The sequence below is a fragment of the Austrofundulus limnaeus genome, unplaced genomic scaffold, assembly GCF_001266775.1.
Source record: "Austrofundulus limnaeus strain Quisiro unplaced genomic scaffold, Austrofundulus_limnaeus-1.0 Scaffold19, whole genome shotgun sequence".
NCBI lineage: Eukaryota > Metazoa > Chordata > Actinopteri > Cyprinodontiformes > Rivulidae > Austrofundulus > Austrofundulus limnaeus.
Window position 1 is genome coordinate 631,235 of NW_013952421.1, and position 27,129 is coordinate 658,363.

The 27,129-nt window shown below is 40.1% G+C and overlaps 3 protein-coding genes across 13 annotated transcripts in view; 1 reads left to right on the plus strand and 2 right to left on the minus strand.

Annotated features, from left to right (window-relative positions):
• The window catches only part of miox (myo-inositol oxygenase), a 5,390-nt gene extending 1,747 nt beyond the window's left edge, over window positions 1-3,643 (plus strand). Inside the window, exons 4-10 of the mRNA XM_014003485.1 lie at window positions 554-716; window positions 796-863; window positions 2,185-2,294; window positions 2,744-2,811; window positions 2,893-2,942; window positions 3,037-3,149; window positions 3,233-3,643. Of these exons, the coding sequence (XP_013858939.1) occupies window positions 554-716; window positions 796-863; window positions 2,185-2,294; window positions 2,744-2,811; window positions 2,893-2,942; window positions 3,037-3,149; window positions 3,233-3,341 (681 nt within the window). The 3' untranslated portion in view covers window positions 3,342-3,643. The remainder of the gene's footprint in view (window positions 1-553; window positions 717-795; window positions 864-2,184; window positions 2,295-2,743; window positions 2,812-2,892; window positions 2,943-3,036; window positions 3,150-3,232) is intronic.
• A 239-nt stretch (window positions 3,644-3,882) lies between these two features.
• On the minus strand, window positions 3,883-11,118 carry lmf2a (lipase maturation factor 2a). 3 transcript variants are annotated; one of them, XM_014003482.1, is made up of 14 exons: window positions 10,894-11,118; window positions 9,924-10,177; window positions 9,825-9,853; window positions 8,221-8,414; window positions 7,878-8,056; window positions 7,643-7,787; window positions 6,821-6,949; window positions 6,631-6,736; window positions 6,406-6,550; window positions 5,415-5,597; window positions 5,176-5,344; window positions 4,869-4,980; window positions 4,485-4,593; window positions 3,883-4,341 (listed from the first exon to the last, which is right to left on the minus strand). In XM_014003482.1, exons 1-14 carry the CDS (start codon window positions 10,985-10,987, stop codon window positions 3,952-3,954), a joined length of 2,238 nt encoding a protein of 745 aa, XP_013858936.1. In that variant the 5' UTR covers window positions 10,988-11,118; the 3' UTR covers window positions 3,883-3,951. The 3 variants fall into 3 exon arrangements, with proteins under 3 accessions (XP_013858936.1, XP_013858937.1, XP_013858938.1); XM_014003483.1 differs by having other exon boundaries at window positions 6,454-6,550; window positions 10,894-11,117; XM_014003484.1 differs by lacking the exon at window positions 10,894-11,118 and adding an exon at window positions 10,388-10,706.
• A 501-nt stretch (window positions 11,119-11,619) lies between these two features.
• c2cd5 (C2 calcium dependent domain containing 5) overlaps window positions 11,620-27,129 on the minus strand; it is a 30,649-nt gene continuing 15,139 nt past the window's right edge. For 3 of the 9 annotated variants that reach the window (XM_014003486.1, XM_014003493.1, XM_014003492.1), the window contains 19 exons: window positions 26,070-26,178; window positions 20,570-20,684; window positions 20,328-20,426; window positions 20,132-20,243; window positions 19,950-20,029; window positions 19,282-19,468; window positions 19,043-19,207; window positions 18,236-18,376; window positions 18,093-18,156; window positions 17,935-17,996; window positions 17,748-17,846; window positions 17,568-17,657; window positions 17,403-17,481; window positions 16,334-16,426; window positions 15,861-15,893; window positions 15,454-15,585; window positions 13,514-13,707; window positions 13,266-13,412; window positions 11,620-13,174 (listed from right to left, as the gene is read on the minus strand). In XM_014003486.1, the coding sequence (XP_013858940.1) occupies window positions 13,052-13,174; window positions 13,266-13,412; window positions 13,514-13,707; window positions 15,454-15,585; window positions 15,861-15,893; window positions 16,334-16,426; window positions 17,403-17,481; window positions 17,568-17,657; window positions 17,748-17,846; window positions 17,935-17,996; window positions 18,093-18,156; window positions 18,236-18,376; window positions 19,043-19,207; window positions 19,282-19,468; window positions 19,950-20,029; window positions 20,132-20,243; window positions 20,328-20,426; window positions 20,570-20,684; window positions 26,070-26,178 (2,124 nt within the window). In that variant the 3' untranslated portion in view covers window positions 11,620-13,051. The remainder of the gene's footprint in view (window positions 13,175-13,265; window positions 13,413-13,513; window positions 13,708-15,453; window positions 15,586-15,860; window positions 15,894-16,333; window positions 16,427-17,402; window positions 17,482-17,567; window positions 17,658-17,747; window positions 17,847-17,934; window positions 17,997-18,092; window positions 18,157-18,235; window positions 18,377-19,042; window positions 19,208-19,281; window positions 19,469-19,949; window positions 20,030-20,131; window positions 20,244-20,327; window positions 20,427-20,569; window positions 20,685-26,069; window positions 26,179-27,129) is intronic. The other 6 variants (XM_014003491.1, XM_014003494.1, XM_014003489.1 and 3 more) reach the window with 5 other exon arrangements.

A 27,129-nucleotide genomic window follows, 5' to 3' on the forward strand; every position in this document is an offset into this window, starting at 1 on the left:
TATAGGGAAAATATTACATCAGCAATTATTTTATTACCCTTTAAATTGATTTCTGGAGATTATCCAAGGTGCTTCATGACCCATAATTGGGTCCCAAACTCAACTTTGGGAACCAAAGTGCGCTGGTTCCCAAACTTTTCAGCTTTTGGCCCACAAAATAACAGTAGCAGAGACCTGTGACCCCCAACTATGTTTGGATGATAAACATTTGTATCAGGTCAACAAAACATAGTAACAATATTTTTTATACTACATTTATCCATTTTAAATATACTAAACTCACTCCTTTATAACAACTAAGGCAAAAATATAATTAATTCAGAAAATCTTTTCAGGACCCACCTTGATGTTTCGGGACCCCACTTTGGGTCCCGACCCCAACTTTGGGAAACACTGGTCTAACTCATTACACAGCTGGTCCTTTTATGTTGTTGAAATTTTTTTTTGAGGTTTTTAAGAGTTTTTGGAAACAGATAAAAAAGTGTGTGTATATATACACACCGTATATACTGTATATACCCCTCTCTGGTCATGTGGTGCCATCTCTCTGCAGTCCTCTGAATGGACCCAGTTCAACCACACTCAGATGGGGATGATGGACGTCATCACGTCTCTGGACCAGCTGGTGGACGAGTCGGACCCTGACGTCGACTTCCCCAACTCCTTCCACGCCTTCCAGACCGCCGAGGGCATCCGCCAAGAACACCCAGACAAAGGTGGTCTGCAGTGAGACGTCAAGTAAATCTTATGTAACGCTGATAAATCACCTTTTTATTTCTCTCGCACTCACATCAGACTGGTTCCAGCTGGTGGGCCTGATCCACGACGTCGGGAAGATCTTAGCTCTCTGGGATGAACCTCAGGCAAGAGACGGGTCGAACTCGTGTTTTGGATTTTAATGATTTCTCAGCGTTCCATGCTTTCTGAATGACTTCATAACCTGTAGTCTGTCCCAAATCAGTCGGTAAAGCTGTCTTGGGTCATATCCTTTTATTAGAGGTGCCGATGCAAGAGAACTGAAACATCCTCAAAGGTTTCATCCTGGATCTCACAGCTCAATCGTAAAGAACGAGCTATGAAGTTTTGTAGTGGCACGCTGAACAACGATGGCAACATTTGCAAAAAAAAAAAAAAAGCAAAAGCTCAAATGTGACCCATCACATTGAAACAAGGATTAAGTCTAAAAGTAGTACATGGAGAAATAGGCAAATATATTGTTTTGATTAAAACACTTAACAAAAATTACATTTTGTCAAAATATAACAAATAAATGCCATTATCAATGTTTCATTTGAAATTGACTGTGTGAAATATAACGATAAAAAATTTTTTGAAGTACTTTTTTGAGCAGTAGCAACAAAAAAAACTGATTTTGAGGAAAAAATGCTTTTAAATTTTGAGATTTTCCCTGTGAGCTAGCAATGTTTTGGTTTCTTTCCAACTGGGAAATGTCAATATTCAAATACTACTTGAGATTTCCTCTTCATAATGAAATGAAAATTTCTTCATAAAAAATTACAGAATTAGGATTCAGACCAAATAATAATGTGTTTTCATAACCAACAAGACAAATTAAGTCATATCTGGTTCATGATGATCCAGATATCAAAATGTAGCTTTTAAAGCCAGGAATCTGAAAATGTAATTAGGTCATTTTGACTAAATTTGACTTAATCCTCATTTTGATATGATGGGTCAGATATTCTTAGGATTTTGGTGAAAGAGATGAAATGACCAAGCTCTTTACACATTTTCATATCTTTTACACAACTGTGTTTTATGATTTTTACCTAATTTTAGGGATGTAGGAATTTTTTTGGTCATACAGTAATTCACCTGATGTGTCTTTACATTTCAGCTCACTTTACTCTTTAAAACAGGAAGTGAAGACTCTTCTTGCCATCTTATGGCCTATAATAAAGACTGGGGAGATATAAAAACTCACATAAGACCACAAAAGCCGTCTGTTGCTCATAGTTCAAGCATTTACTTTTTAAGTTGTATTTTGGTCTGCTTCATGGGCAGTCTTCAGAGTTTCTTCAGTAATCTGTGTGGGTGTCATATGCAAAAATGTGACTTAAAAAATGTTTTTACGCAAGAAAAGAAATGTTTGTCTATTTCATTGTAGTCACCACACGCTGAGACGAGAGCTCCTGCTAACAGAAGTCTGTGTTGTTGTTGCAGTGGGCTGTCGTGGGCGACACCTTCCCTGTAGGGTGCAAATTTCAAAACTCGATTGTTTTAAGAAACAGCACCTTCACGGACAGCCCTGACGAGAAAAACCCTGCATACAAGTACGCACTCCCACGTTAAAGAACCCCAACATTTATGATTTTGTAATTTCACGTGGATATTAGTTAAATCCAAAGCACAACTTCAGTGTTGATTTTCATAGACTGAGCAAATCTCCATATTTTTGATTTTTATATCAGAGTTTTACTGCAGATATTTCCAACCAATAGATGGAGAGGTTTTTTTTTTGGGCACCCAGGTAAAGAATTACAAAAGTCCAACCTAGAAGAGATAAAAGCATGGAGCAGTTTCCCTGCATCAGTTTAAAACAAGTTTCTCATTTTCGTGACAATGCCGTTTTCAGTGTTACATAAAACTGATTATCTTAAGAAGAAACGAGAGGGAAACTTCAGAGCAGAAGAGTCATAAACACCAACCTAATTATTCTCAGCTGTCATAAAGCCCGAACTAGTTTAACATACATAGTTTCTTATTTTTATTGACCTTCCAGCACTGAATATGGGATCTATGAACCAAACTGTGGCCTTGACAACGTCCTCATGTCCTGGGGTCATGACGGTAAGGAGACACCGTTACATTTAACCTGGATCCAACCAACTCGACCTTTAAAACCCTTCTGTATTATCCAAACTCTTTCAGAATACCTCTACAGAGTTATGAAGCACAACGACTGCTGCATCCCAGAGGAGGTGAAGAAAGCAGTAAATTTATGCTTTTTAAATAGTTTTTAGGGTTAAACAGAAACGAGTCATAATCTTTAGGGGTTTTCCTGCTTCTCTTCAGGGGCTCTACATGATCCGCTTCCATTCCTTCTACCCGTGGCACTCTCACGGAGACTACATGCACCTGTGCAACGACAAGGACCTGCAGATGCTGCCCTGGGTCAGAGAGTTCAAGTGAGTACCGTTGTCATCCTTCGTGTGCTTCCTCTGCACCGAGGCGTCGACCCAAGACGTAAACACTTCTACTTTTTCTGCAGTAAATTTGACCTGTACACGAAAACCACCGACCTGCCCGACGTGGACGTGCTGAAGCCGTACTACCAGTCCCTGATCGACAAATACTGTCCTGGAGTCCTGCAGTGGTGAAGCGGCAGAAATCAGCTATGATCACATGATGTAAATAATGATGATGTAATGTTTTATTGCAGCACTAAAGCTGGATTAAGCACTTCCTACGTATCATCACTCTTTTTTAAAGACTTATATGTGGCAAATAATTTAGAGACATAACGCATGTACAAGTGTCTTTTATTTCATTATTTTAAGAGGTTTAAAAGTGTATAAAAACTACATCTTCTGTGGTGTATGTAAAAGCATTTACATACATAAGGAAAAAGTGCTTTTTTTTGTTCTGTGTTGCCAATAAATTACAAAAAGTGGCCAAATAACATCAACTCATATATTTATTACCTTAGTGAGAAAACCTGAGCTTCATAATTTGATTTCATTTTCTGGTTTTATCCCTTTTTTTAAAGCAAAGTTTAGAAACAGACAAATGTGTTTGATTAAAACATGTCTGCTCCAGTGGAATAAAGAGGAATTAAAGATATGTATGTGGTAAAGTGCAGGTTATAATATGCAAAAAGAAAATGCTTCATGAGGAAACAGAAGTAAATAAAACAGCTTCTTTGGTATTTGGTGTCATTTAATGAAGGCAAACGGTGATCAGAGTCTCCAACATGATTACCTGCGGCTTTTATTTAAAACGTTCATCCAGTTTCTCATCGTTTTCTTCATCCTCGTCCTCATCCTCACCAATATTGTTTTTCTCGCTCTTCTCCGCCTCGTCTTCTGTGTTCGCTCCGTCCTCTTCGTCCTCCTCTTCTGTCTCGTGCTTTTCCTCGAGGTGGTCGGACGAGCAGACGTCGGCGCCGTCCGTGTGATCGCTCGTCTTCTCGGCGGAGGACGAGCTCCGTTCTGTGGGGTTATTTTTGGCGTGCAACCCCCGGAGCAGACAGAAGGTGGCGCTGCAAGCGAGGAGCGTCCATATTAGGGCGGGGGCGGGAACGCCTCGGACCTGAGAGCGCACCCACCGCACCGCCTGGGCAAGGGTGGTGTTGGAGATACGACGAGGGGAAGACTTGTCCTGCAGAAAAAAAAATATATAAGTATATAATATATATACGTATATATAAATAATAGTTTTCTGAGGTTAATGTTTGAATCTTTACTTTCTAATAAAAGGTCACAACCTGCTGTCCTTCATGAATAAAGTCACTCTTTGTTTACCTTTAGTCCATACTGGTTGAGCATGCCCTCCAGAAAACTGCTCCCCAGATGCACTACGGGATAGAACTCCTCATCATAGACCCTCCTCCACCAACGCTGCGGATACGATCTGCCAACAAAAATAAAATAAAATAAAAAATGTATTTTTTATGTTTGTATGCATGTAATACATTTTGGGAAAAAAAAAACAGACAGCAGTTCTTTTTAGCAAGATGAATGATTTCAGTCAAACAACTGCATAAAATCTGCAGGTCTTCATAGTAACAAACACATTATCTGGGTTTCTAAAAGCAGCACCAGTGGAGCAGTTTGTAAAGTAATACGTCTGAAATAAAGGTGAGCGGTGGTGTTTCAGAGCAGGAGGAGAAGCAGGCGAGCGCTGACCCGTCAGCCTTGAGTTCAGTAAACCAGTATCTGTAGCGGTGAGCTCGCAGGAAGGCAGGCGGCTGCTGCTGAAACGGATACTTGGACACGTCTGTCTGGATCAGCTCAATCACTGCAGAACAAAAAAAAAAGGAAACTTTAAGAGAAATGCTTGTTCCTTCTTGAATAAAAATCGGATACGCTTTACAGGGAATTCAACACGGAATCGTTTCAGGCACAGAGAACAGATTCTACTTCTAAAAGATTAAAACTACAGATCTAAAGAAGAAATAAAAAAATGGGTCTGAATTTGTAAAACGTTGCACACCGTCTCTTTTGCCTTGCAGCAGTCGGTGCATCAGACTGGTGAACCACGGAGCTTGGGTGTGAGGCCCCAGAGCGGCGAACCACATCTGCCAGTCCAGCCTGGGCTGATGAGGCGTCAGGACCGGAGGAGAGGCGCTCAGGTTCCCCGGCTTATACATGAACTCAATCTCCTGCAGAGGAACACGTTCTGTCAGAGAACGTCCAGCTTCTGTTTCGGCCTGTTTCAGCTTGTCTGCTCACCGTCCACGCGACCCCATCGCTGCTGCCCTCGATGACCACCTCCGGCCTCCCGCCCACCCCGGTCATCCTCCTGAACAGGCCGTACGAGTTGACCAGCTGGTAGCGGTCCACCGCCTCGTAGGCCTGACGCACTCCTGGCCACAACCTGGCGTTCGAGTCGAACTCGATGTAGGTGAATGGAACCTGATAAAAAGAGGAAAAACTACATGAACATGAGTGATGGTCGTTTTAACTGTGAAATCTGAACAGTGGTTTTCTGCTCATCCTTTTTGCATAGGGTTGTTACATTTTTTTTTACTTCCACATATTTACAGTATAGAGCAAACCATTCAGCTTGGACTTTTCATAATAGTACCTTTTAAAGTTCTTGAATATTTGACTTTATTTACACTTTTCCCCCCACAGAAATATATTAAAATATGCAGTACTTCTACATATAATTTTTGTCTTCTTAAGTGTCTTTTAGCTAATTGTGATTTTGCTACATTTAGCTATTAGCAACTTTTTTAGCTATATACAGTATACTTAGTACAAAAAGTAAGGAAAATTGTGTTTTGTAGATTATTTATTTGTAAAAACGCTTCTTGGCAATATATCTTATAGCTGCACCTGATTGGCAGCACCTGGATGAACCAGAAGCTCAAAACAAGTGTCAATAAAAACAAAATAAGCTGTTTGTCCAAGAAGATTTGTCAAATTTTTCATGTGAACAACCAACACACTCGGCTCTACTGCTCATCCCTCAAATGCATGTTCCTTACAAATGTGACACCATTTAAAAAGGGAAATAAACAGGCTTTCCAACTGTATATGACTTATTGCAAAGACGCATTGTTACAACAAAGAAATAATCTAACAAACACAAATTTCCTTACTTTTTATGCTAAGTTTATATGCATCATTTAGCTCAGAGTTACTGCCTTGCAGATTCGAGTTCACCTACAGTTTTATTATTTTTTTAGCTTCTGTTCTGCTTGTTTTAACAATTCACTTTCAGCTTCTCCAGTTTTTGTTTGATTCTGGACTCTCCGCCACCCACCAGACTGACAGCAAACATGGCAGCAGAGGCAGCGGCGAACACCGTCCACTGCATCATCCTCCCAAACCTCTTCCAGAAACCAGAAACACAAGCGCACCTGCACATAAAAACACATCACCAGGCGCGTTAACGCAACACCCAGGACGTACACCGAAAAACAAACAACGCACCATGTACCTGAACATGGACGTGACCATCTCCCAGGTGAGAGAGAGGACACCGATCCAGACGCAGGGGATGGTGACGCTCTTCAGAAACGAGTTGAACTGGTGGTAGGTGAAGGCTGCAAACACAAAACAGGTCATTTATAAAGCGTTTGAACTTTTTAAAAAAGATAGCTGGAACAAAGCCACAGGTGCACACGGACCTGTACGGGATGAGATGCTCTTCTTGGTCGTGTCCACCTGCAGATCGAAGCAGAGGATTGTTCCACAGATCAGGAGAGACCACACAAGCAGCTCCAACAGGTAACACAGCCACGACAGCCACCTGGAGTCTGACCAGAGCAGAGAGTTTGTTTTCTCTCTTTTTTTTTTGGTTTCAATTCTTTATTCATTTCATTAAAACAAAACAAACAGTTTTATATACAATAAAAAGAAAAACATAAAAAGAAAAAAATGAGAGAAAAAAACATATATATGTATATCAAAATCACTAATAAAATGAAAGGCAGCAGAGTGAAGAAGAAAATCTTATATCTGCCCCTTTTTCCCCCCAAGAATACATCTATATAACTAAAAATCTGTTATTAAAAAAACAAAAGACAAGAACATCTAACCCCTCTAGAACAAAAATTTATATAGATACACTTTATACTGTTTCGTGTTTCTTTAACAATCCAACTTTATCATTTTCTTAAATGTACATAATGATCCTGCATCCTTTATATCACTCCCCAAATTATTCCATAGTTTTATTCCTTGAATTAAAGGACACCGTTCTTTCAAACTAGTTCTGAATTTGGGTTTTACAAATATCTCTGTCCCTTTAAGGTTATAACAACTCTTTCTCTTAACAAAATTTACTTGGATGTTTAAAGGTAATGTGTTTTTGTGGGCCTTATACACAACCAGTAGAATATTATAATCAACCAAATCAAAGAACTTCTATATTTTCAATTTACAAAAATAATGAATTGGATGTTTTAAACGCTCACAGAGATCAGATAAGATATTTGTTGTAGTGTTACCCCTGTTCTCGTTGTTGCTCTCGTCTGTCTTGCGCAGCCAAAAGTTAACGTGCTGGTCATCCAGCAGAGACAGACAGAGGACCATCGTCAGCAGATTGAAGAAGTTGTAGTTCCCAGACATAATGATGAGAACTTGAAGAAGCACCTAATAGATGGGAAAACGAAATTAATAAAAACGTCTCGTGTTTTCCTTTTCAGCTGGTTAATTTGCTTCACGTGCTGAGGTTCGACTCACCTGCATGTAAAAAGCTCCGAGCCGCAGCCTGCGCAGCGGACTGAAGAAGAGAAAAGGTACGGGGATCTCTATAACAAAGGTGCCCACCACACTCAGCTTCTGCCACCAGACCGGCAGCTGGTGCGCAAACCAGGCCAGAGGCGTGGGGATGCACTGAGTCTCGTAGTGATACGTCACAGCTGTTCCGAGCAGGGGGGGGAAATGAGAAAAATTAGAGCAACAAATCGACCTAATCGAGTTCTGTTGAAATAAACTCCAGTGTAGCCTTTCAGCATCTACATCCTGTCTGAAAGGTGGAGGGGAAACACATAACTCTTCAAATTAAAAGCCTTTTTTTTTGTACCTGTGAGACCCCACCATGTGGGACATCGTGATGTAAGTTTCACCACACCGGAGGCAAACATCAGCCTGAAGAGCAGCCAGCGAATCAGCCAGAAGGTCACGCGATCGTGCTCACGGACCGCCCGGGACCCCCTGATTAATGTCAGCGGAGCAACAAGGATACAGAGGAACCCCGTCTCTAACAGCAGGTTGTCCCTGATATGAGAGGAAGAAAATGTGATACCAGACAGGTAAGTCAAAAGGTTAAAAGGAAAAGATGAGACTTGTTTGTAATGTTAGCAAAAAATCTCCTAAACTACTGGATGGATTTGAATGAAACTCTCACAGGATGTCGATCTACATCAGCACTGACCTGTTTTTAAAAACACATTATGTCATTTACAACTCTCATTTTAAAGGGATCCCTGATTAGTTGTAACATTAGACTTTATTTGATAAACATTTATTTTAACTGTAAAATAAAGACTGTAAAAATACTGTAGGATGTTCAGTTTTGTAAATTTTAAAAATATATTTTAACACGGAGTGAGCCATTTTATTTACACACAAAGCATTCTTTGTAAATGATGACGTGGATAGGTCCTCGGTGTGACTGAGCTATATCCACCCTGAAGGTTAATCTTGGACAATATCTGATGATCGACTCTTTTAAATGAAACCAGAGAGCGTTGACAGAGAGGAGAAGGTAGAAATGACTCAGCCTGCAACTGAAAATATAGATGGAGGACAACAGAGCTGCTTCATGGAAAAACCCCAGTTTAGCCTGTTAGCCTTCGTGCTAGATCCACTGCTATATTGCCTTATATGTATTAGCACTAGTGCGACAAACAAGCTAAGCTGAGGTCCTCCATCCATATTTTAAGTTGCAGCTGAGTCATTTTTGTGTTCCCCTCTCTGTCATGTGGATGGAGGACCTCAGTGACGAGAGGAGAATGTGTAGCGCTGAGCTAATACATATATATGGTGATAGCGTCAGGGCTAACGCTAAAGCTAACAGGCTAAGCTGAGGTGGTTCTTCCATGAAGCAGCTCTGTTGTCCTCCATCYATATTTTCAGTTCCAGGCTGAGTCATGTCTACCTTCTCCTCTCTGTCAACGCTCTCTGGTTTCATTTAAAAGAGTCGATCATCAGATATTGTCCAAGATTAACCTTCAGGGTGGATATAGCTCGCTCACTCCGACGACATATCCACATCATCATTTACCCAGAATGCTTTGCGTGTAAATAAAATGGCCCTGTCCGTGTAATATATTTTTAAACTTTTAGTTTAAAAATGATAAAAGCTGAACATCCTACAGTATTTTTAACAGTCTTTATTTTACAGTTAAAATATATGTTTATTAAATAAAGCCTAATGTTACAACTAATCATGGATCCCTTTAAGATTATCTTAGTTTAACACTCTGGCATAAATAGCAACAGGCAGCATATGTTGTTGTTTTTTTTTTCTCCAAGTAATGCTAGATCTTTAAAAATTACAGTGATGTCTGCAGTGCTGTTGCTTCAGACAAACACCACAACCATGATAAAATAGCATCCAAGTGTTTTGTAGAGACTGTGTGTTAATGACAACAATATATCTCAGCATAGAGTCCAAACACTCACCACTGGAAGTAGAGAAAAACCTGACCAACCTGTAACAGAAAAAAAACAGGTCAAAAGCAAGAAAGACAAGAAAAAAAAAATCTGTCATTCCAAACTCACTTGGTACAGGGAAAGATACAAGGCCCAGAGGCAGAAAAACACCAGGCTGTCTCTGAAAGCCTCCATCAGCACGGCAGCGAGGCTCAGCAAAGCCCCAACAAGACACAGCAGCTCCATGGTGGTCTGGGTGTCCAGGCCGAGCCGGGGTCCCAGCCACAGCAGCGTGGGGGAGGACAGCATCTGGTCCAGCAGAGGCTTCCCAGTGTACCGCAGCTGCCAGCGGGCAGGCAGCAGCCCGTCGTTCCCATACAGACCTGTTAGAAATCATTTTGGACATTTAAATTTCATGCGCAACAAACTGGATAAAGTTTTAAAGGTGCTCATAGAAAAGTTAAAAATCAGGCAGACACAATGCATAAAACAAGGCACAAAATCCACTCAATATTGTCTCATATTGATGGTTAATGCATCCGTAAATTAAAAATATGTTGGCAGAATTTGTGTGAAACCAACTGTTTACTTACACACGGGCTGAAGTGACAAAAAAGGTCAAACTTTAAACTAATCAGCTGTACTTGCTTCCCTCCACAGACTACAACCAATTTAAGTAGTCATTTGATTTGAACTCCCACGCGTTTTGTGGCAAATCCAACCTTTGTTTACATTGAGCGTGGACCCGCATTTCAGAACTGCATTCAATAATTCTGGAAAACTACTGGAGTAAACTCTTTCGAACTGCACCATTTGATATAGCTCAAGATAACCTTTTTTAAATATCTGACTCCATTACTTTTAAAAGCGCGCCTTTAAAAGCTACATTCAATCCTTCAAAATGAATTGACAAGCTTAAAAAAAAAAGGCGTGGGCAACATCCGTTTATTAGCCGATAAGAGCATGCTGCGTGTTGTGCTGCTCCTAGCTAGCAGTAAATTTCCAGACTGAGCTTCCAGTTCCACTGAGTTTACAGCTAACAAGCTAACAAAACACATCCTCGAGTTAGCAGGAGCAGCAGTGTTATTGTGATCCTCACCTGGTATCTGCACATACACAGAAACAAAAGCCGCCATGTAGATGGCCGCCATGCACCAGAGGAATATGCGCCGGGGCTTAATTATTTCCCCCATGTTTGTGACCGGGTTCTAGTCTATGGATATTCTTTAATACCGCTACGGCGCCACTCTCTTCCGAGGGAAGGAAGCTGAAAGCGGGATTCATTCGGGGAGACACGTAGCGACGAACATTTGGTAAGTTCCCACCAAAGGCCGCAAGATGGCGCCGCAGCTCCATTGAACGTCATGCTGCATTCAAGTTACGTAGGAAAAAGGGTTTAATCACTGTTCGCTGCTTATAACGAACACTTTTTACGAGTAGACACACGTAATTGTATTTTATCAGTCATTTCATAATACAATAGTTTGATATAATTATATTTTTATTTATTATAATTTTTTTAGAAATTGTTTTAAAATGAAGTTATCGAATTTTTTATGTTTTTGAACGCATCCTCGCTGATAGTGTTAGCACCCGGAAATGAAAAGCAAAATATAATTATAACCTCAACAAATCCTTTTTTTAAAAGCTACTTATGACTGCTTTTTCACTTTTGTAGCGGTTACTGTGCTCAAATACAGAACAGTTAATAATCACACACATTCTTGGCTTTTATTCTTTGGTTTCAGAATTCATGCTTTTTAAATTTTATATCTACCTGTGGTGTTTCCTCCGTAATAAAAAAGGTTAGAATAAATGTGACATATTTGGTTTGAGATGAATTTATTGTGCATTGTAACAGGCAAGCATACAGATTCATGGCAATGAAGTTTCTGCATGCTGCTAGTCAAACAGCAAAAAGCACTGAAATATATACATTCAAGTTTTAGACACAAATACAGACGGAAAAATGATCAACTACTGATCACAGATTAGAGTACCACTATATTTTAAACACATTGGCTCAAATCATACGTTTTCTGCACAGGGCAAAAGTAACGATTATTTTATTTTCTGCTACAAAAATACAAAAATCTGATTTAGGACATTTACATTTCATTTTCAGGCAGCATCAAGACTAGTAGATGCTTCTTTAGGGGCTGGAAATAGCAGCAGCAAGTCTTAACATGACAAAGCAACAGGAATGAAGCTAGACAAAAAGGAATTTGACAGAGTGGCGCTTAAGGAGGAGATTATCTTAGATCTGCTGATGGAGAGTTAGGTTCATTTAGATGCCAAACCTCATGATTTTATCAGGTCTCAGTCTATTTTATCAGAAATTAGCCCCCATTTGGCCTCTTTATGGGGCGCATCTGTGGTTGATATAAATTTAACAAAAACCATCATTTGTCTAAACATCAAAATAATTATGCCATGATTTTCTAACATTTCAAATAAAGCAAAGAATGATTTTTTAAAAATAAATTATCAGAACTAGAATATATCAATAGTTTCTCTATAAAGAAAGTTTTTACTTTACAAACATATTGCATGTTGTACATCAGACCTTTTCAGTTGTAACTTAACATACTACAAAATATTGAAATGAAAAAAAAAAAAAAAACTGAACCTGACAGTCTTTTGACACTAGGAAAAAAAGTTTCTGTATTTTAGCATTTTTATAAAAAATACTGACAGCAAATATCAATTGTCTACACGAACTTAGGCATAAGAAACTTGGACACCAGTAAACATTTTCAGAAAATCAGTTTTTACATCACAAGTTTGGATTCTTGCTTCTAAATGCCGCTCTCAAATTTAAATACTTGACTGATACTTTACACAGACCAGAGCGTAACACTGCAAGATAAACTGCTGCATCCCTTTTAGCACAGAAATTGAAATGAGATTTGTGAATCGCAGCTGGACAGGTTAGTTCAAGCAGTCTAACACGTAATCCAAACACAAAGGGACGGTCAATATGCTGCAGCTGTCGTAGACGGTTTTATACAAAAGAAAGAGGGTCCTTTGGCTACTTTTTATCTTTAAAAATTTGGCCTCTTAGAGCCACATCAGTGTCTCTTCCACCATTCAGAACCACTGGTCTCATATTAACACAAGCTGCAACAGATCTTTGGATGCTTTGCAGATCTTTAAGGCAAACGTTATCTCTGATATCATTTTGGATGGCTAGACTCAGGAGTTTCTCCACTTTGACAATGTTTTATTTTTTTTGTCACATTAAGATTGTTTCATTGTCATGTAGCCCCATCCGTTGAGCTACAGGTCTGTCCTGTGCTTGTCATCGAGGTCATCTGCTCCTGGTCCGTTTCCCTGACACACATAACTGCATCACCGCTCACGTTAATGAGACACTGAGCCTAAAAACAAACAGAGCATTGATTTAAATTAGAAAATAATAATTAGAAAATTGCAGCATTTTGAGTAAATAATGTACGTGTGTGCAGGTACCTGGTTCTTGTTTGGATTTTCCATTAAAACACAGTCTTTCATGCTGTAGGACACCACCGCATTGCCGCCCAGAGCTGCGACGTGGGCTCGGACCATCGCAAACACTTCCGCAATGAAGGAATGAAGGAAGCCGCTGACCCCGCCTTCCTGCAGAGCACCAACACGCTTCGCATTAAAACACAGCAGGCAGTAAATAAATAAATAATAATAATAAAAACGCAGCATGCTCCGTGTCGCTCGATCGGTACCTCCCGCAGTGACGTCGTCTCTCTGATGAAGAACATGTTGATGATGCCGAGGTACTTGATGATGCGCGTCCCGGGCAGGAAGGAGAGCGGCGTCATCTTCACCGTGGTCACCGAGCTGCCTCCGAACGAACGGCTGGAGCGCAGCGAGCGCGAGCGGACGTCGGTCAGCGGGCTGCAGTGCTCCAGAGACGAGACTGCAAATTTAGGCGGAAGTGCCGAAGGAGGCGTGGCCCAAGAAAAGACAAGAGTGGAGAAAGAAATTCAGACACCAGAAACCGTTTAAAAACTAGAGACAAAAAGCTGATATAAAATTAGCAGCACAGCCGGATGTTATTGCTGAATGCCGTGCAAAAAATGCACGAGTTAGTGTTTGCACAAGAGGAATAACGTAGACTTACAGGTGGCCACAAAACTGTCCATATGCATGAGAAATTCTGAGTTAAGACTCGAATTCTTTACTTTATCATTACATTTCTAAATGATGTATGATACTCCCATACAAAATTAAAATTTAGATTTTTGTTTTATAAATTGAAACTAATAAGGTTGAACACTTTTCTCCATCACTCTATTTAGTCCAAACAGGACTGGAGTCCTTCCAACACGTCTAAAGTTTTCTGTTGATCTCTTCACCTCTTTTGCTGTTTGTCTTCAATGATATCTCAGCGGAGTTTCCACTGCTCAGGTTATTCTCTGCAGACTGTTTTCTTCTTGAATTTAAATATAGTCTTTCGCATAATGAAGGCAAACACAAAAGCCATGCTTTTCTAAAAGAATGGCAGCCCTTTTTTTGTATGCTTCAAAGTTTGGGTGTGTCCTCTTTGGTCAAAAACCACAAAAATAAAAACTAAATTTACATCTTTAAGAGCAGCCAGTTTTGCTTAAATACACCAGGTTGGCCTCATACCTTGGATGATCTCATAGAGAAGGACCACATTTAGTCTGAGGAAAATATTTACAAGAGGTTAAAAAAATTGAAAAAGATAGAGCATTTGTATAAAAAAAATTGAATACCATAAAAGGTTATGATTGTAAAAAACTATTGTTTGAAATGGAAGAACAAAGAACTCCTCTTGTATCGAAACACTTTTGAGGTCACCTGTTGATGTGTTAAATGTAAAAAACGATACATGCAGCGGTGTTACATGTTCAGTGTAAAAGTAATCACTTGGAAAGCACGTGGTGGCATGCGACAGACACTTAGACGATGTCTGCAGACAGACGGACAGACCTGGGCACAGCTGTTTACAAGTGTGGAAATACAGTATTTGTAGTGAAGTACATGAGAGGGTAACTCTGCTGATTGGCGTCTGTGGATGTGGCTCAGGACATGGAGACGGACAGAGAGAGCTATGAGCTGAGCTGGGCACATGTACGACAAACCAGAGTGTGAAAGATGCTCCGTGGCGTTATGCAGAGTTACCTGGTGTAGTTTCATCCATCCGTCAAAACCAGGAACCTTCAGAGCCAAACACTTACACATACTGTGCACAGGACTGAAAATCAAACTAGCTCTTGTAGAGAACCCCCCCCCCTCCCCAAATCTACTGTGATTATAACAGACTGTGTTCGAAAACAGCTTTAGCATTCACACCTTTAATATGACAATCATGTCATGTTTTGTTAATTCAGTGATGCAGATGCGGTGCAAAGGTAAAGGAATTCTTGATGCCACATGCAGATCTACATGATTGCAAAGAGGATAATGCAAAAGAAGGTGTGTGCTTTCTGATTTGTCATCATTTCAGGCTCTTAAAGCAGCTGATTGTTATCCCTCTGCGTGTCAACTTTCACACTCTAGCTCAAAAAGCCAGTGCTCGATTTTACAACAACCCCCCACCCACCCCCGCTGGCATGCACTGAGGGGTGTGCGTGAGTGCAAGTCGGCGTGTGCGACACTGCTCGTGACAACCGTGTTCTGCATTTGTGGGTATGATCACCAGAGTGTGCTAGAGACTGTGTCCTCCTACTTGTCTTAACTGATCCTCGTCTTATGGTGTGAGCTTTCAGCCTAAGCAGCTCTAGCCAGGTGCTGCATCTGTCTGCAAAGGAACCGTAATCAACGGAGGCAGCTGGAGAAAACACACACACACACAGATCCACACGCAACCCACACCCGATAACAAACAAACAAACAAACGCAAAAACAAGAACAAGAAAAAAAAGAGAGAACAAACTCGGGACACAAAAAACAAACGAACAACAAAAACAAAAGAACAAAAACTGAATGAGGTTGGAGAGCAGTTCAAGATAACTGTTCGAGACAAAAAGAACGAAAAGTCAAAACAAGACAGTGTAGTAGTTTGGATGGCAGGGAGGTGGATAAAACAACAAGGTGTGGGCTTACCTCTGGTCGAAACACTGCTATTCTCTGGAACACCTGTTTCACACACACAAACATCATGAACTACTTCTAGATTTGGCAGAAAAACAGGATCGATCAGCATGAATCTTTCCCCACAAAGCTAACCCAGCTCGCTCTTTGGTTCTAAACGTCTAAGTGTTTCTGCACAGGAAAACCTTCATCCTCCATCTGGATAGGAAGCTGCGCTGAATCAAGAGCGTGACATCTACGATATCATCTACGACCACAGCAGAACTAAAAACAGCGCTACACGACGCGTCACCGTTAGTTTACCTGCTGAGTGAACCATAACCAGCTGACTTTGGAAGAGTTTTGCAGCTGGGGTGAATAAAGAGACTGTCCCTGAGGTGTTAGTGGAGGACATGGGCAATGCTTGTTAGTAAAGCAGGACGTAGGGGAGAGGGGTTTGAGTGATGAAGATGATGATAAAAAATAAAAACACGATTGAAGCATACCTGAAATTCTGGAAAACGGCTGAGAGCTGGTAGATGATGAGTCAGCGCACAACTCTAAAGGGAACTGCAGCTGCTCTTCAGTCTCACTGCCACCTGAAAACACAATAGTGAACCATCAAAAACACCCTTCTGATTTCTAAAAGTCACACATAATGGTTACCAAACAAACAATAATGCTCAGGGTAGCTTTAATGGAATATTTGATTTTTTTTTTCTTTTAATGTCACACAGGCTCATTTCTCACAACCTGTCAAAGGTAGGACTGAACTGATAATCTGCTTTAAAGCAATCTTTCACAATTCTGGGGGGATGCAACTTTAAGCAAACAAACTAGTGTCGAAGGCGATGCAAGGTTGAGACAATCAGAGTTAAAAGTGTGCAGCTATAAAACCAGGAAGAAGAAACAATCCACAAGCTAGCTTGGTTAATGCAACAGAACAATCAAGCAATTTTAAAGGGATCCACGATTAGTTGTAACATTAGACTTTATGTGATAAACATTTATTTTTACTGTAAAATAAAGACTGTAAAAATACTGTAGGCTGTTTAGTTTTGTAAATTTTTGAAAATACAACGCTCTCTGGTTTCATTTAAAAGACTCGATCATCAGATATTGTCTAAGATTAACCTTCAGGGTGGATATAGCTCCTAGCGGCCTCGCACCGATGACCTATCCACGTCATCATTTACCCAGAATGCTTTGCGTGTAAATAAAATGGCTCCGTCCGTGTAATATATTTTTTAAAATTTAGTTAAAAAATTTACAAAACTAAACAGCCTACAGTATTTTTAGTCTTTATTTTACAGTTAAAGTAAATGTTTATCAAATAAAGTCAAATGTTACAACTAATCGTGGATCCATTTAAAAATTATTTTAAGAAGAAAAAAACATCTCTATGCCATGTGTATCAGCTCATAAGTTGCTTTAAAATGTTATTTTGGTACTAGTCATTACAAACACATGGTGCATGTTTTTCTCTTTTAGTATGGCTTTAAAGACTTAACGTCAAAGCTTGTTTTTAGAGCAAAATAAAAGTAATAGAAAAAAAAAAGACTCAAGCAGGTGGACCTTTTGTGATGGATTTCTCAAGTGGCTTCTCCTGATTCTGGTCTTTGTCAAACGTCATGGCAACTGCGGTCACTGAGACCTAGCAGGGGGAAACACATATATAAATACTTCACCTGACAGGTCAACAAGTTTTTAGTTAACCAGGTTTGGCCTGAAACATCTAACCTGAACAAGCTCTTCTTCTGGCACTGCTACAGTGAAGTTGAGCTGACACAGGCAGCAGGGAATCATGGAGCGCAACTTGAAGTAAAAACTCTGAAAGAAACAGGAGAGGAAAACAGACTGACATTATAATTCAAGAAAAATAAACAAAGGCCAACGTATAGATGAACAGAGGCTGCTTACCTTTAGCAGATTCTCACAAAGGTCAGTGAATATCTTGTTTAAGCCTTGGTTAGTTAGATTGGTATTGTTCAGTCTAAGAACTCTGACTGATGTAAACATCTGTAACACATTAGGACAGTTTAAACTCACAAAATGGCCACAATATTGTCCATTAGTATTTATTAGTATGTTTAAACTGCAGTTGCACCTGTATTGCTGTAGTCCAGTTATAAATCCCAGGCATAGTCTCTGTGTTGCAGCTGTGGAAACCTGAAAAGAGAAATGAACACGGTTGAAGTTTTAAATGTCGGGGGTTCATTGAGCAGATAATATGATACAGGTAATATAGAAATGTGTGGAACTAACCTGAAGGTGGAGATGCATCAGTGAGGAGAGAGTGGATGTCCTCCACAGCGTCGGTGTCGTCGATCTGTGGGAAACGGAGCAAATAGTAACTGTTTTAATGGAAATAAGAGCAAACAGGTGCGTAGGTCTTTGCGTCTGCACACCTCTAAGACGAAGGCGTCCTTCTTGCCATGTGACAGATCGAGTTCTGAGAGTTCGTCCGAGCTCTCTGAGTGGGAGCGGAAAAGTCTGGATCGCTGCCTCGGTTCGGGGATCGGAGACCCGACCCCTTCCTCCGTCAGCTCCTGCAAGCAAAGAGACTAATGAAGCATCTGTCCAGACTCTACGGACGGTAAAATTACTGCATTAGTAGCACGCTCACACTCGCCCTGTGAAACTTTATTGATGCTGACACCCCTAGACTTTGGTGAGAATTGAACTGGGTTGAGTAGATGGTTATACTACAAATACATTAGAGATCTATGGTGTTAAGAACGGTTACAGCAAAGGTGGCCTAGCATTGTGATTAATTAAGTGAACAAAATCAGCCATGCTTTGCTGGGTCTCACTATCTGGCATGCTCAGTACCATGTTTGTGCCGCAGAGCACCTCTGGGTCCAGGGCAAATAATTTCTTTGATGATGAGAAAGAAAAAAAGAGGAGTAAATCCACCACTATCTCTAAATATTTATCATCTGTCAGTGGAAGACGTCACATAAATGAATGTACAGGATTTGTAATTTGTATGTATTTTTTGTTTAAAATAAAAGATGAATAAATGATTCAATTTTAAATACTTTGATATGTTGAAATGGTTATATTTTGAAGTTTCTTCCATGTCATCTACTTCAAACTAACAGGAGTTATGATTTTTCCCAAAGACAGGTTGGCTGTTACACTGTTGAATCTCTGCTTAACAATAAAAACCTAAAATAACAGAAAACCTTGTGTTCTGAAACCAAATATCTCACCGGAGGGTTTATTTGGTAGAGCTCTTTGTTTTTGGCGATGGTGTCGTTGATTCTTTTCTGGATAGTGGAGATATGCTGCTCGTTGTTCAGGTCGCCTGGAGTTTTCCCAGCAATCTGGATCCCTCCAGGAGCAGGAAGAGCCATCAGATATACTCCTGTGGCCGACTGAGAAAAAGACACATTTTTAATGGATTGGGATTGGATTGATCCCGTGTTGTTATTTTAAAATGTAAACCTACCGCCAGACCCAGAAGCATGTTTTCTCCTACGCTGATCTGTATGTGCAGACCGAACAGAGCGTTCATGCTCCTCAGCTTCAGTTTGTTCATCAGCTGAGTGTGCAGCTCATATTCCATGAAAGGAAGCAGGTTTGAGATGGCCGTTGCATTCACTTCTCCTTGAGCTTTCTTCTTCAGACGACACAGTCTGGAAGACAATAATCACTGACATTTAGGTTGGTGAATCCTTAAGACTTTGAATTTAAAGCATGTTTATTTTATTCAACTTGGTGGTTATTTGATCAGTAATGTTTTAAAAAAAACTCAGTTTTTGAAAATGATTCAAAAAGTATATTCTAAGGCAGCGGTTCCCAAACTTTTCAGCTTTTGAACCACAAAATACCAGCAGCAGAGACCTGAGACACAAGCTGTTGTTGGTTGATGAACATTGTTTTCACATCAAATAAACAAGAGCACAGTAACAATATTTATTACGCTATTTCTGTCCATTTTAAGTACACTAACTTTGTTTGGTTTTTTTTGTAGCAAAAAAAGGCAAAAAAGTATTGACAGATGTAATTTTTTGTGTAATTAATTCAGAAAATCTTTTCAGGACCCCACCTTGATCTTTCAGGACCCCACTGTGGGTCCCGACCCCAACTTTGGGAACCACTGTTCTAAGGTATTACCTGGCCTGAATGAGGCACCCCTTTCCTGTGACGGCTGCTTCTGGTGGCAAGTCAATAGTTGTGAAAAGCACATCAGGAACCTTTAAAAAATAATCCAAAAAGATGTTTTGTGTTTGACCAAAATACACTAAAAGACAACTATACCATAAACAAGTACAATACTTCTTCATGCATTATGCTACCTTCTGTCGTCTGCACTGGTAGCAATACGCGAGCTGAGCAGGAAATGGCATGTTGAGCTCATCGTATGGGATGTGGCAGAAGCCACAGGTTGGGGGTGACGGTTCCTCAAATCTGCCAAAGAAGCCAAACCACATAATCTCAGCCTCAGAAACAGCACCGCCTCTTATTCAAACACATACAAGAACTAAAATCAACCTGTGGTCAGTGCTTCCGAAGTCCAGGCATCCCTCGCGCATGTATCGAGGATTCAAGATGGCTGCTGTGCCCGAAGCTGACAGTATGCACACCTCTTCGCTGTGTCGAGGAAACACCAATTGATCAAAACAAAAATAGGGAAATATATGAGAAATTAAGTTTAAAATGGACACTTTACATTAGAACTGCAGTTTTTAACAAAAATCTTGTTTTTCTGATTTCACAATTTTCATGCCACATACCAGATGCTTGTGTTCTCACTGTACCCTACAACAGCATGGCATCCAAGAGCTTTGGCATGGGATTTGATTTCCTGGCGAATTTCCTCCCACCAGGCATCACGGGTCTCTGGTTCGTCTGCAAAATACAACGCTGTGAATTAAACAAATTTAAAGAAAGTTTCTCTATTCTGTACAAACTTATCGATACACTGGGATCTTGATATGAATAAGTCAGACTAAATAAAGAATGAATGAAGACTGCCCTCACTACTTTAAAAACACTCACTCCTATGACTTACAAAAAAAAAATACACCCAACAGTACTTTTTGGGTGGTGATTTGTGAGTTAAATGATGTATCAATTCAAAGCAAGCAAAAATAAAAAAAAATTGTCATTTTGTAAAACAAAGTGACACTGAGAACGATGTATGATAATTAAAGGATGACAAAGGCAATGGAAGAGATTAGATAAGGTCAAGAGTACCTAAAGTTGGAAATTCAAACATACATGTATTTTGTGGCTATGAAGGCACTGAAAGACAACATTCCAGCTGAAAAAGAAGTAAAACAGGGTGCCTGAAGTGTACAATTTCTTCCCCTTAGGTGTTACATTCAAAAAGATCAAGACTTAATCTTAGGTTTTAATAGTTTCATGAGGCTTTGCATCCAAACACCTCTGGTTTGGATCTAAATAATCTAAATGTTACACTTTAAGAAATTGACCTCGCTCATGTGTTTGGTGAATAAAGAGAACACGAAGGAACCTATAAGAATACTGAGCTGCACCCCATTACTCCCTAGGAAGGCAACATGCTGATGGAGCCCCCGAAAAGAAACTGAACGGTTCAGCGAGATGAGACAGAGGAAGAAACGAAGGGAAAAGAACGAGTGATCCAACTAAAGAGATGAAGGATGACTGATGGTCAGGCTTCAGGCCCGTAGCATGGGTTATTCTCAACCAGCAGCAGCAGCATGGCAGACAGGCACAGGCTCACCAACGTGCACGCTCATGGCCATGTGCACGTTCATGGCCAGAGAAGGGCCATATTCATTCACTAGAGTCCATCAAAGCTAGATTTTAAACACGATAACTATCTTTGCTTCTTCCGTTGCCCGAGCTCACCTCTTTTTCCTCCACTCTCATCATTCATACCCACATCCGGTTCGATATGTCCTCATAAGCCCCCTCCCTCCCTCAGCTAATTGATCTGCCTCCAAACAACCGTTCATCCATCACTCCTCTCTCACTCTCGGTATGAATACGGCCCAGTGAGTCGGGGATGCACATGCCCAGTAGGTGGCTCTTTTGTCACAGAGTAAACCTCCTAAACCTCCTCTGGTCTAGTCAGGTTAGACCACGATGTTTCAGGAGGTGTTGCAAACAGCACTGGGACAACGTCAGGGAAGGGCTGCAGCTCTAAATGTGCGACATGATGGCGGGGAGGAGGACAGCCAGGGCAGGTTGGATGGAGCTGGGTGACGACACAGAGCATGCTCAGCTCAGCACACACTCACAGAGAACAGAGAGAGAGGAGGATGGCAGCTCACTGAATTCATCCATCCATTTGAGCCGTCAGGCGATGTTGAATTCATTAAAGATTGTTTATATCCGCTTCTCAAAATCAGTTAAATTTCACTGTCGGGTTGTTGCTGAGAGGCCACGGCAGTTTTAACTTCACTGAGCCGCCATCACTCTTGTGGGTGAGAGCAGTAAAAGGGGGGAAGAAATACCTGCGGTGACACTATTCCAGTCTAGCAGTTTGTATGAGCGCGTGTTACCCAAGGCTGGGCCAGAACACACCGTTAGTACAGAAAAAGAGAGAAAAAGGAAAAGAAGAGATAGTCTAACAAACAAGCACAGCACAACAGCGGCACTCCACAGTCACTATGCAAAGACAAAATACAGTCGGGACGACTGAAACGATCTGAAAGAAGACTGATGATGAAAGGAAGGAGAATAGAGATGTTACAAAGCATAAGGACTCGCTAAAATTCTACGAATAAAGGAAAAGAGAATCTATATACAAAACAGAGCATGCAGTACAGGTCTACATCTGGCCACAGCTACCTTTTACACTTGAGCTTTTTATGTAAAAAAAAACATGGTTACATAATAATGCAATATGTGTAGAGCAACAGTCTGCAAAGCTCTGACAAGAAAAACAAACACTGCAATACACAAGAATGGCAGCTTGTCTAAATAATGGAAGAAAAACACATCAACCTTAATATTGGTGTTCAATCAATCTAAAGTGTTTGTTATTTACATGACGTAAATTTAAAATGCTCTGATCTAATACTTAGGGACATCTATTCAACTTAATAATCAAATAAATCTATTTAAAATAACAAAAATAAAACAAAATGGGAAGAATTTAAAAAAGTGACATGCTGAGTCAGAATCCTTCAGTTTTTTTTTGTCTCATTAAATACTTATTTTTATACAAATATATTCACATACTGAAGAAACTGATTTGTTTTCTAAAGAGACTATTTTTTTTAAAATTTGGTGAAATTAAACTAAAAATGACAAGCTCCATGCTACCAATTTTATATGAGATAAGCTTCTGCAAAGTCAGATTTTTTTTCCATCCAGTGTTGCATTAATTTTTCACCAAGATCTTACATTGATGATGGTAGAGTCTGACTGCTGCACAAAGGCTTCTGCAGCACATCTCAAAGATTCTCAGTGGACTCTGTGGAGCCAATCCATGTGTGAAAATGATGTCTCATGCTTCCTGAACCACTGTTTTACAATTCCAGCCCCATGAATCTTGGCATCGTCATCTTGGAAGATGCCCGTGCCGTCAGGGAAGAATCTTTTGATGGAATAACCTGGTCATTCAGTATATTCAGGTAGTCAGCTGACCTCATTCTTTGAGCACCTGAATCTAGACTTGACCAACTGCAGCAACCCCACATCATAGACCTTGGTAAAATCCAGGTGGACATTTTCTTTTGGCCAGGCAGTGTATTATTATCTTACTATTTTTATCAATGCTTTAGGCCACATTTGGAATTAGTGTGAAATAATCAAGAGTATGCACGGCATTCTGTGCATGGTTGCACAAAAAGTGATATTCACATTGTTGTTTAGTGTGACTTGTAGCTTAAAACGCTACAGGATATCTTTAATGACATTGTAATAAGATGGGAACTTTTCAGTCTAGTTCCAGGTTCAGTAAAAACTGATTTATTCAGCCTTCATAATTTAATAGGTTTATTAAAGAATGCTAAGAAATTAGATCATATTAGATATTAACTTTATGCTCTACTTCTTTCCAAAAACAGCCCTGTTTATCCTCAAAGCACACATTTATATAGATGGCTGGAGGACAAACTGACCCCAATTCCTTACTTAATTCAAAGTTATCCAAAATGAAAGGGGGATTAATAATGTCTTTATTTAAAGGAGACACATCATGCTTTAAAATCCTTGTTTTTCACATTTAATAATTTCAATCTCACATGTGGCCAGAGTCTGACCCAGAGCCAGAGGAGAATGAAGATGACAAAATGTTAGTTGGTAAATCCAGACTTTATTTGGCAGTTCCGATGCAATAATTTGGTGCCATAGTTAAAAAAATACATAGAAAATAGAGAAAACTGAACAGCTTGAAAAATATGGCTCAAGGAGAATATAATATGTACACAGCACCAAGAGACTACATTAAAATATTCTACATTTCTAGAGACTTCAAGTGCACAACAAAATGCATTTAATGGCTAAGTGGATTTTGAATGACGTGTCCCCTTTAAAAACCAAATCATTGTTTATTAATCCTCTTCTCATATGTTATGTTCTGTTGTTCATCTGATGTTGGTTTACTAAATTTTAAGACCTGGTAAAGACCAGATGATTTGCAAATATATATCTTGAAGCATAACACATCGAGATGTGTGCATATTTAATTTTATTGTGAATGTACGCAAATGAAAAAGCAAAAGCATTGATAGGCCTGTTGCGATAGTCAATAAAAAAATGAGGACGATAAGTTTCATTTTCCTGCTTGTTGGTTTACTTCGTCTCTCTCCCTCTGTGTGCTCCGCTGCACAGGGGCTCAGCTGACTCCTCCCCTCCTGTTTTCTTAGTGTGGGAGGAGTGAACTCTCGCGTTAGTGTGAGAGCTCGTAGCAATAACAAGCTGAAGAAACGTTTCAAAGCAGAACGCGGCTGCTGCAGTGTCGGTGCAATTGCAGAGCCTGAAATTCGCTGCGGGGAGACACAGGGAGAGAGAGAGAGCGAGAGAGTGAGGAGAAGAAGGGGTGGGGGCTGAAACTCCCTCAGACCCGCGACAAACTCGTCAAGACTTTACCTGTAGCTCCCAAAAATAACAGGAAACTTAAACGCACCATCTGTGTTTTAACAAAAAACCTGTAGCTGTCCCAACAACTCATGAGGAAAACTCCGAACAGTCTGATTTCCTCCCCTGCAGTGCTCTGCTTGTCTCCTCTGACTGTCCCCTCCTCACACACACGGACACGGTTGTTCTTCTATCCTCATGGGGACTTTGCATTGACTTTCATTCATTTACCAGTATTTTCCATTACCATTTGACCCTAAACCTAGCCTAAACTTTACATAGGATGTGAACGGGGCTTATGTCCCCATAAGAAAAAGTGGGTCCTCACCAGGCTGTGTAGTTTGCTTCATCTCTAAAGAGATGCTGCTCTTTAATATTGTTTATTTACAGTCTTAGTTGTGTGTGGTGTTTAATTTACATTTTGTTGTTCTTTGTTTTGTTTTTTTTATTCAAGTGCATTTTTTGTTAGAGACTGAGAGTCCACTTTGTTAAACATTCTTTTAAAAATCAAAGTTTATTGATTGACATTAAAATTTAATGATTGACACTTACATATTACGCTTTTATAGTTATTAGTTGTAAAATGGTCACCAGGCAATATTATCGCTTATCGCAATAATTTTTGAGACAATTAATCGCCCAGCAAAATTTGTTATCGTGACAGGCCTAAGCATTGAAAATGAAGTTCAACACAGAAACAGTCTGAATACAAAACATGGCACGTGACTTCACCATATTGCCACCTGCAGCCAACAGACTGGAGCCATGCACTACAACTGTACCATCAACAACCCACATCAACAACACAAGCACATACACATATCACCTAATCAGGAGAAACACATAGAAAGCCAGTCAAAAACAAGAGGTGAAAGTTGCCCCAGTCTATAAAGTGTGTGACACGTGAGATTATTTTGTCCCACCATTTATTTCCATTAAACTGTTCATTCATCAACGCAGGAGCAGCTTTCACCTGCTTCGGGGCTTGTCCATCTCTTTCTTTCAACATCTTTGTTCTCCAATCAGTCTAACGGAACCATACACAGAAAAACTGTGCAACACAAGAGGATAATGGGCAGCACTGACTACCAGCCTGTGTTGACAACACCAGACACTCACACGAGACACTCGGTTGGTGGAGGAGCGCACTCACATCCTTTCACAGGACAACAAACAGGCTACTGTACGTCTCCGTGTTTCCGAGTGCGCTCAACTCACCGGGGTTGTGGATGCGGTCCAGTAGTTTGACAGAGCGAGCACTGACCACTCCGCCAACATGAACCAGGAAACCGGGTGGAAAGGAGGTCAAGGTGAAGAAGGGGAACTCCTGCTGACAGAAAACAGCTCGGTCAGTTTTTGATTAAAAAAAAAAGAAAGAAAAACAAACTGACCTTTTCAACATAATTGGATAATCATATTTAACAAGATCCTCTGAATTATAAAGTAAGCTCTATGGTTTTAAATTTCTGGGTCATTTTTAGGACCACTAGGTAAACAAACCAAGAATGATTTCTGAAAACTATTTAAACCTCATATTTATTTAAAACTATACAAAGAACCAATTTCAGATTGATTTAAAATAAACTGCTTAATATTCAACATGGCTGAGTTAGAAATGGCACAGGCAGATCATTGAACAATTTAAGAATTATATTAAAATCTGATGATATTGCTTTGAGAATCACTGATTTAAAGTGTTCTCTACAGACTTATTAGAATAGATTGTTGCATTCCCAAATGAAAGCTTGCACTCTAACATGTAAAAACATAAGCAGTTTTAAAACCAAGGCCTTGTGGGTTATTTTAACCCAAGGGCAGCAGGAGAATGTTAAATATGATAAACTGTATATATATTTGGTTACTCAATCACAAAATATCCAACAGCCTCAACTCCTTAGTGTTTTGTTGGCATCAAATTTAATTTACAGAGTTTAAATGACTTTCCACTCATCATGTAATTTATTTATACTGTATTAACCACAACATACCAACAACGTCAAAAACAGAACTGTAGGTGTCGTGTGTGAACTTGTGTGACGATAGTGCTATGAGTGTGAACATGCAGTAAAAACATAAGTTTATGAATATAACCACGGTTCCTTGAAGGAATGGAACGAAGTACAACCCACAGTTGTATATGGGACACGCGCGCCTGGCTGAAGCCACCTCTAATCACGTCTTTAGACCGGTGATGTTGAACGTCGGGTGACAGGCTCCACCTTCACCATATAAGTTCGGAGTCACCAGCGTCATTACTCAGTTAGATACCGCCCTTCAC

Excerpts from the sequence above, each read along its gene's own strand:
- lmf2a (XM_014003482.1), bottom strand. The coding sequence starts at position 10,987 with ATGGGGGAAATAATTAAGCCCCGGCGCATATTCCTCTGGTGCATGGCG. Across the intron at positions 10,178-10,893 it reads TGTGTATGTGCAGATACCAG|GTCTGTATGGGAACGACGGG; the intron begins GTGAGGATCACA and ends GATTTCTAACAG. Across the intron at positions 7,788-7,877 it reads TCGGAGCTTTTTACATGCAG|GTGCTTCTTCAAGTTCTCAT; the intron begins GTGAGTCGAACC and ends CCCATCTATTAG.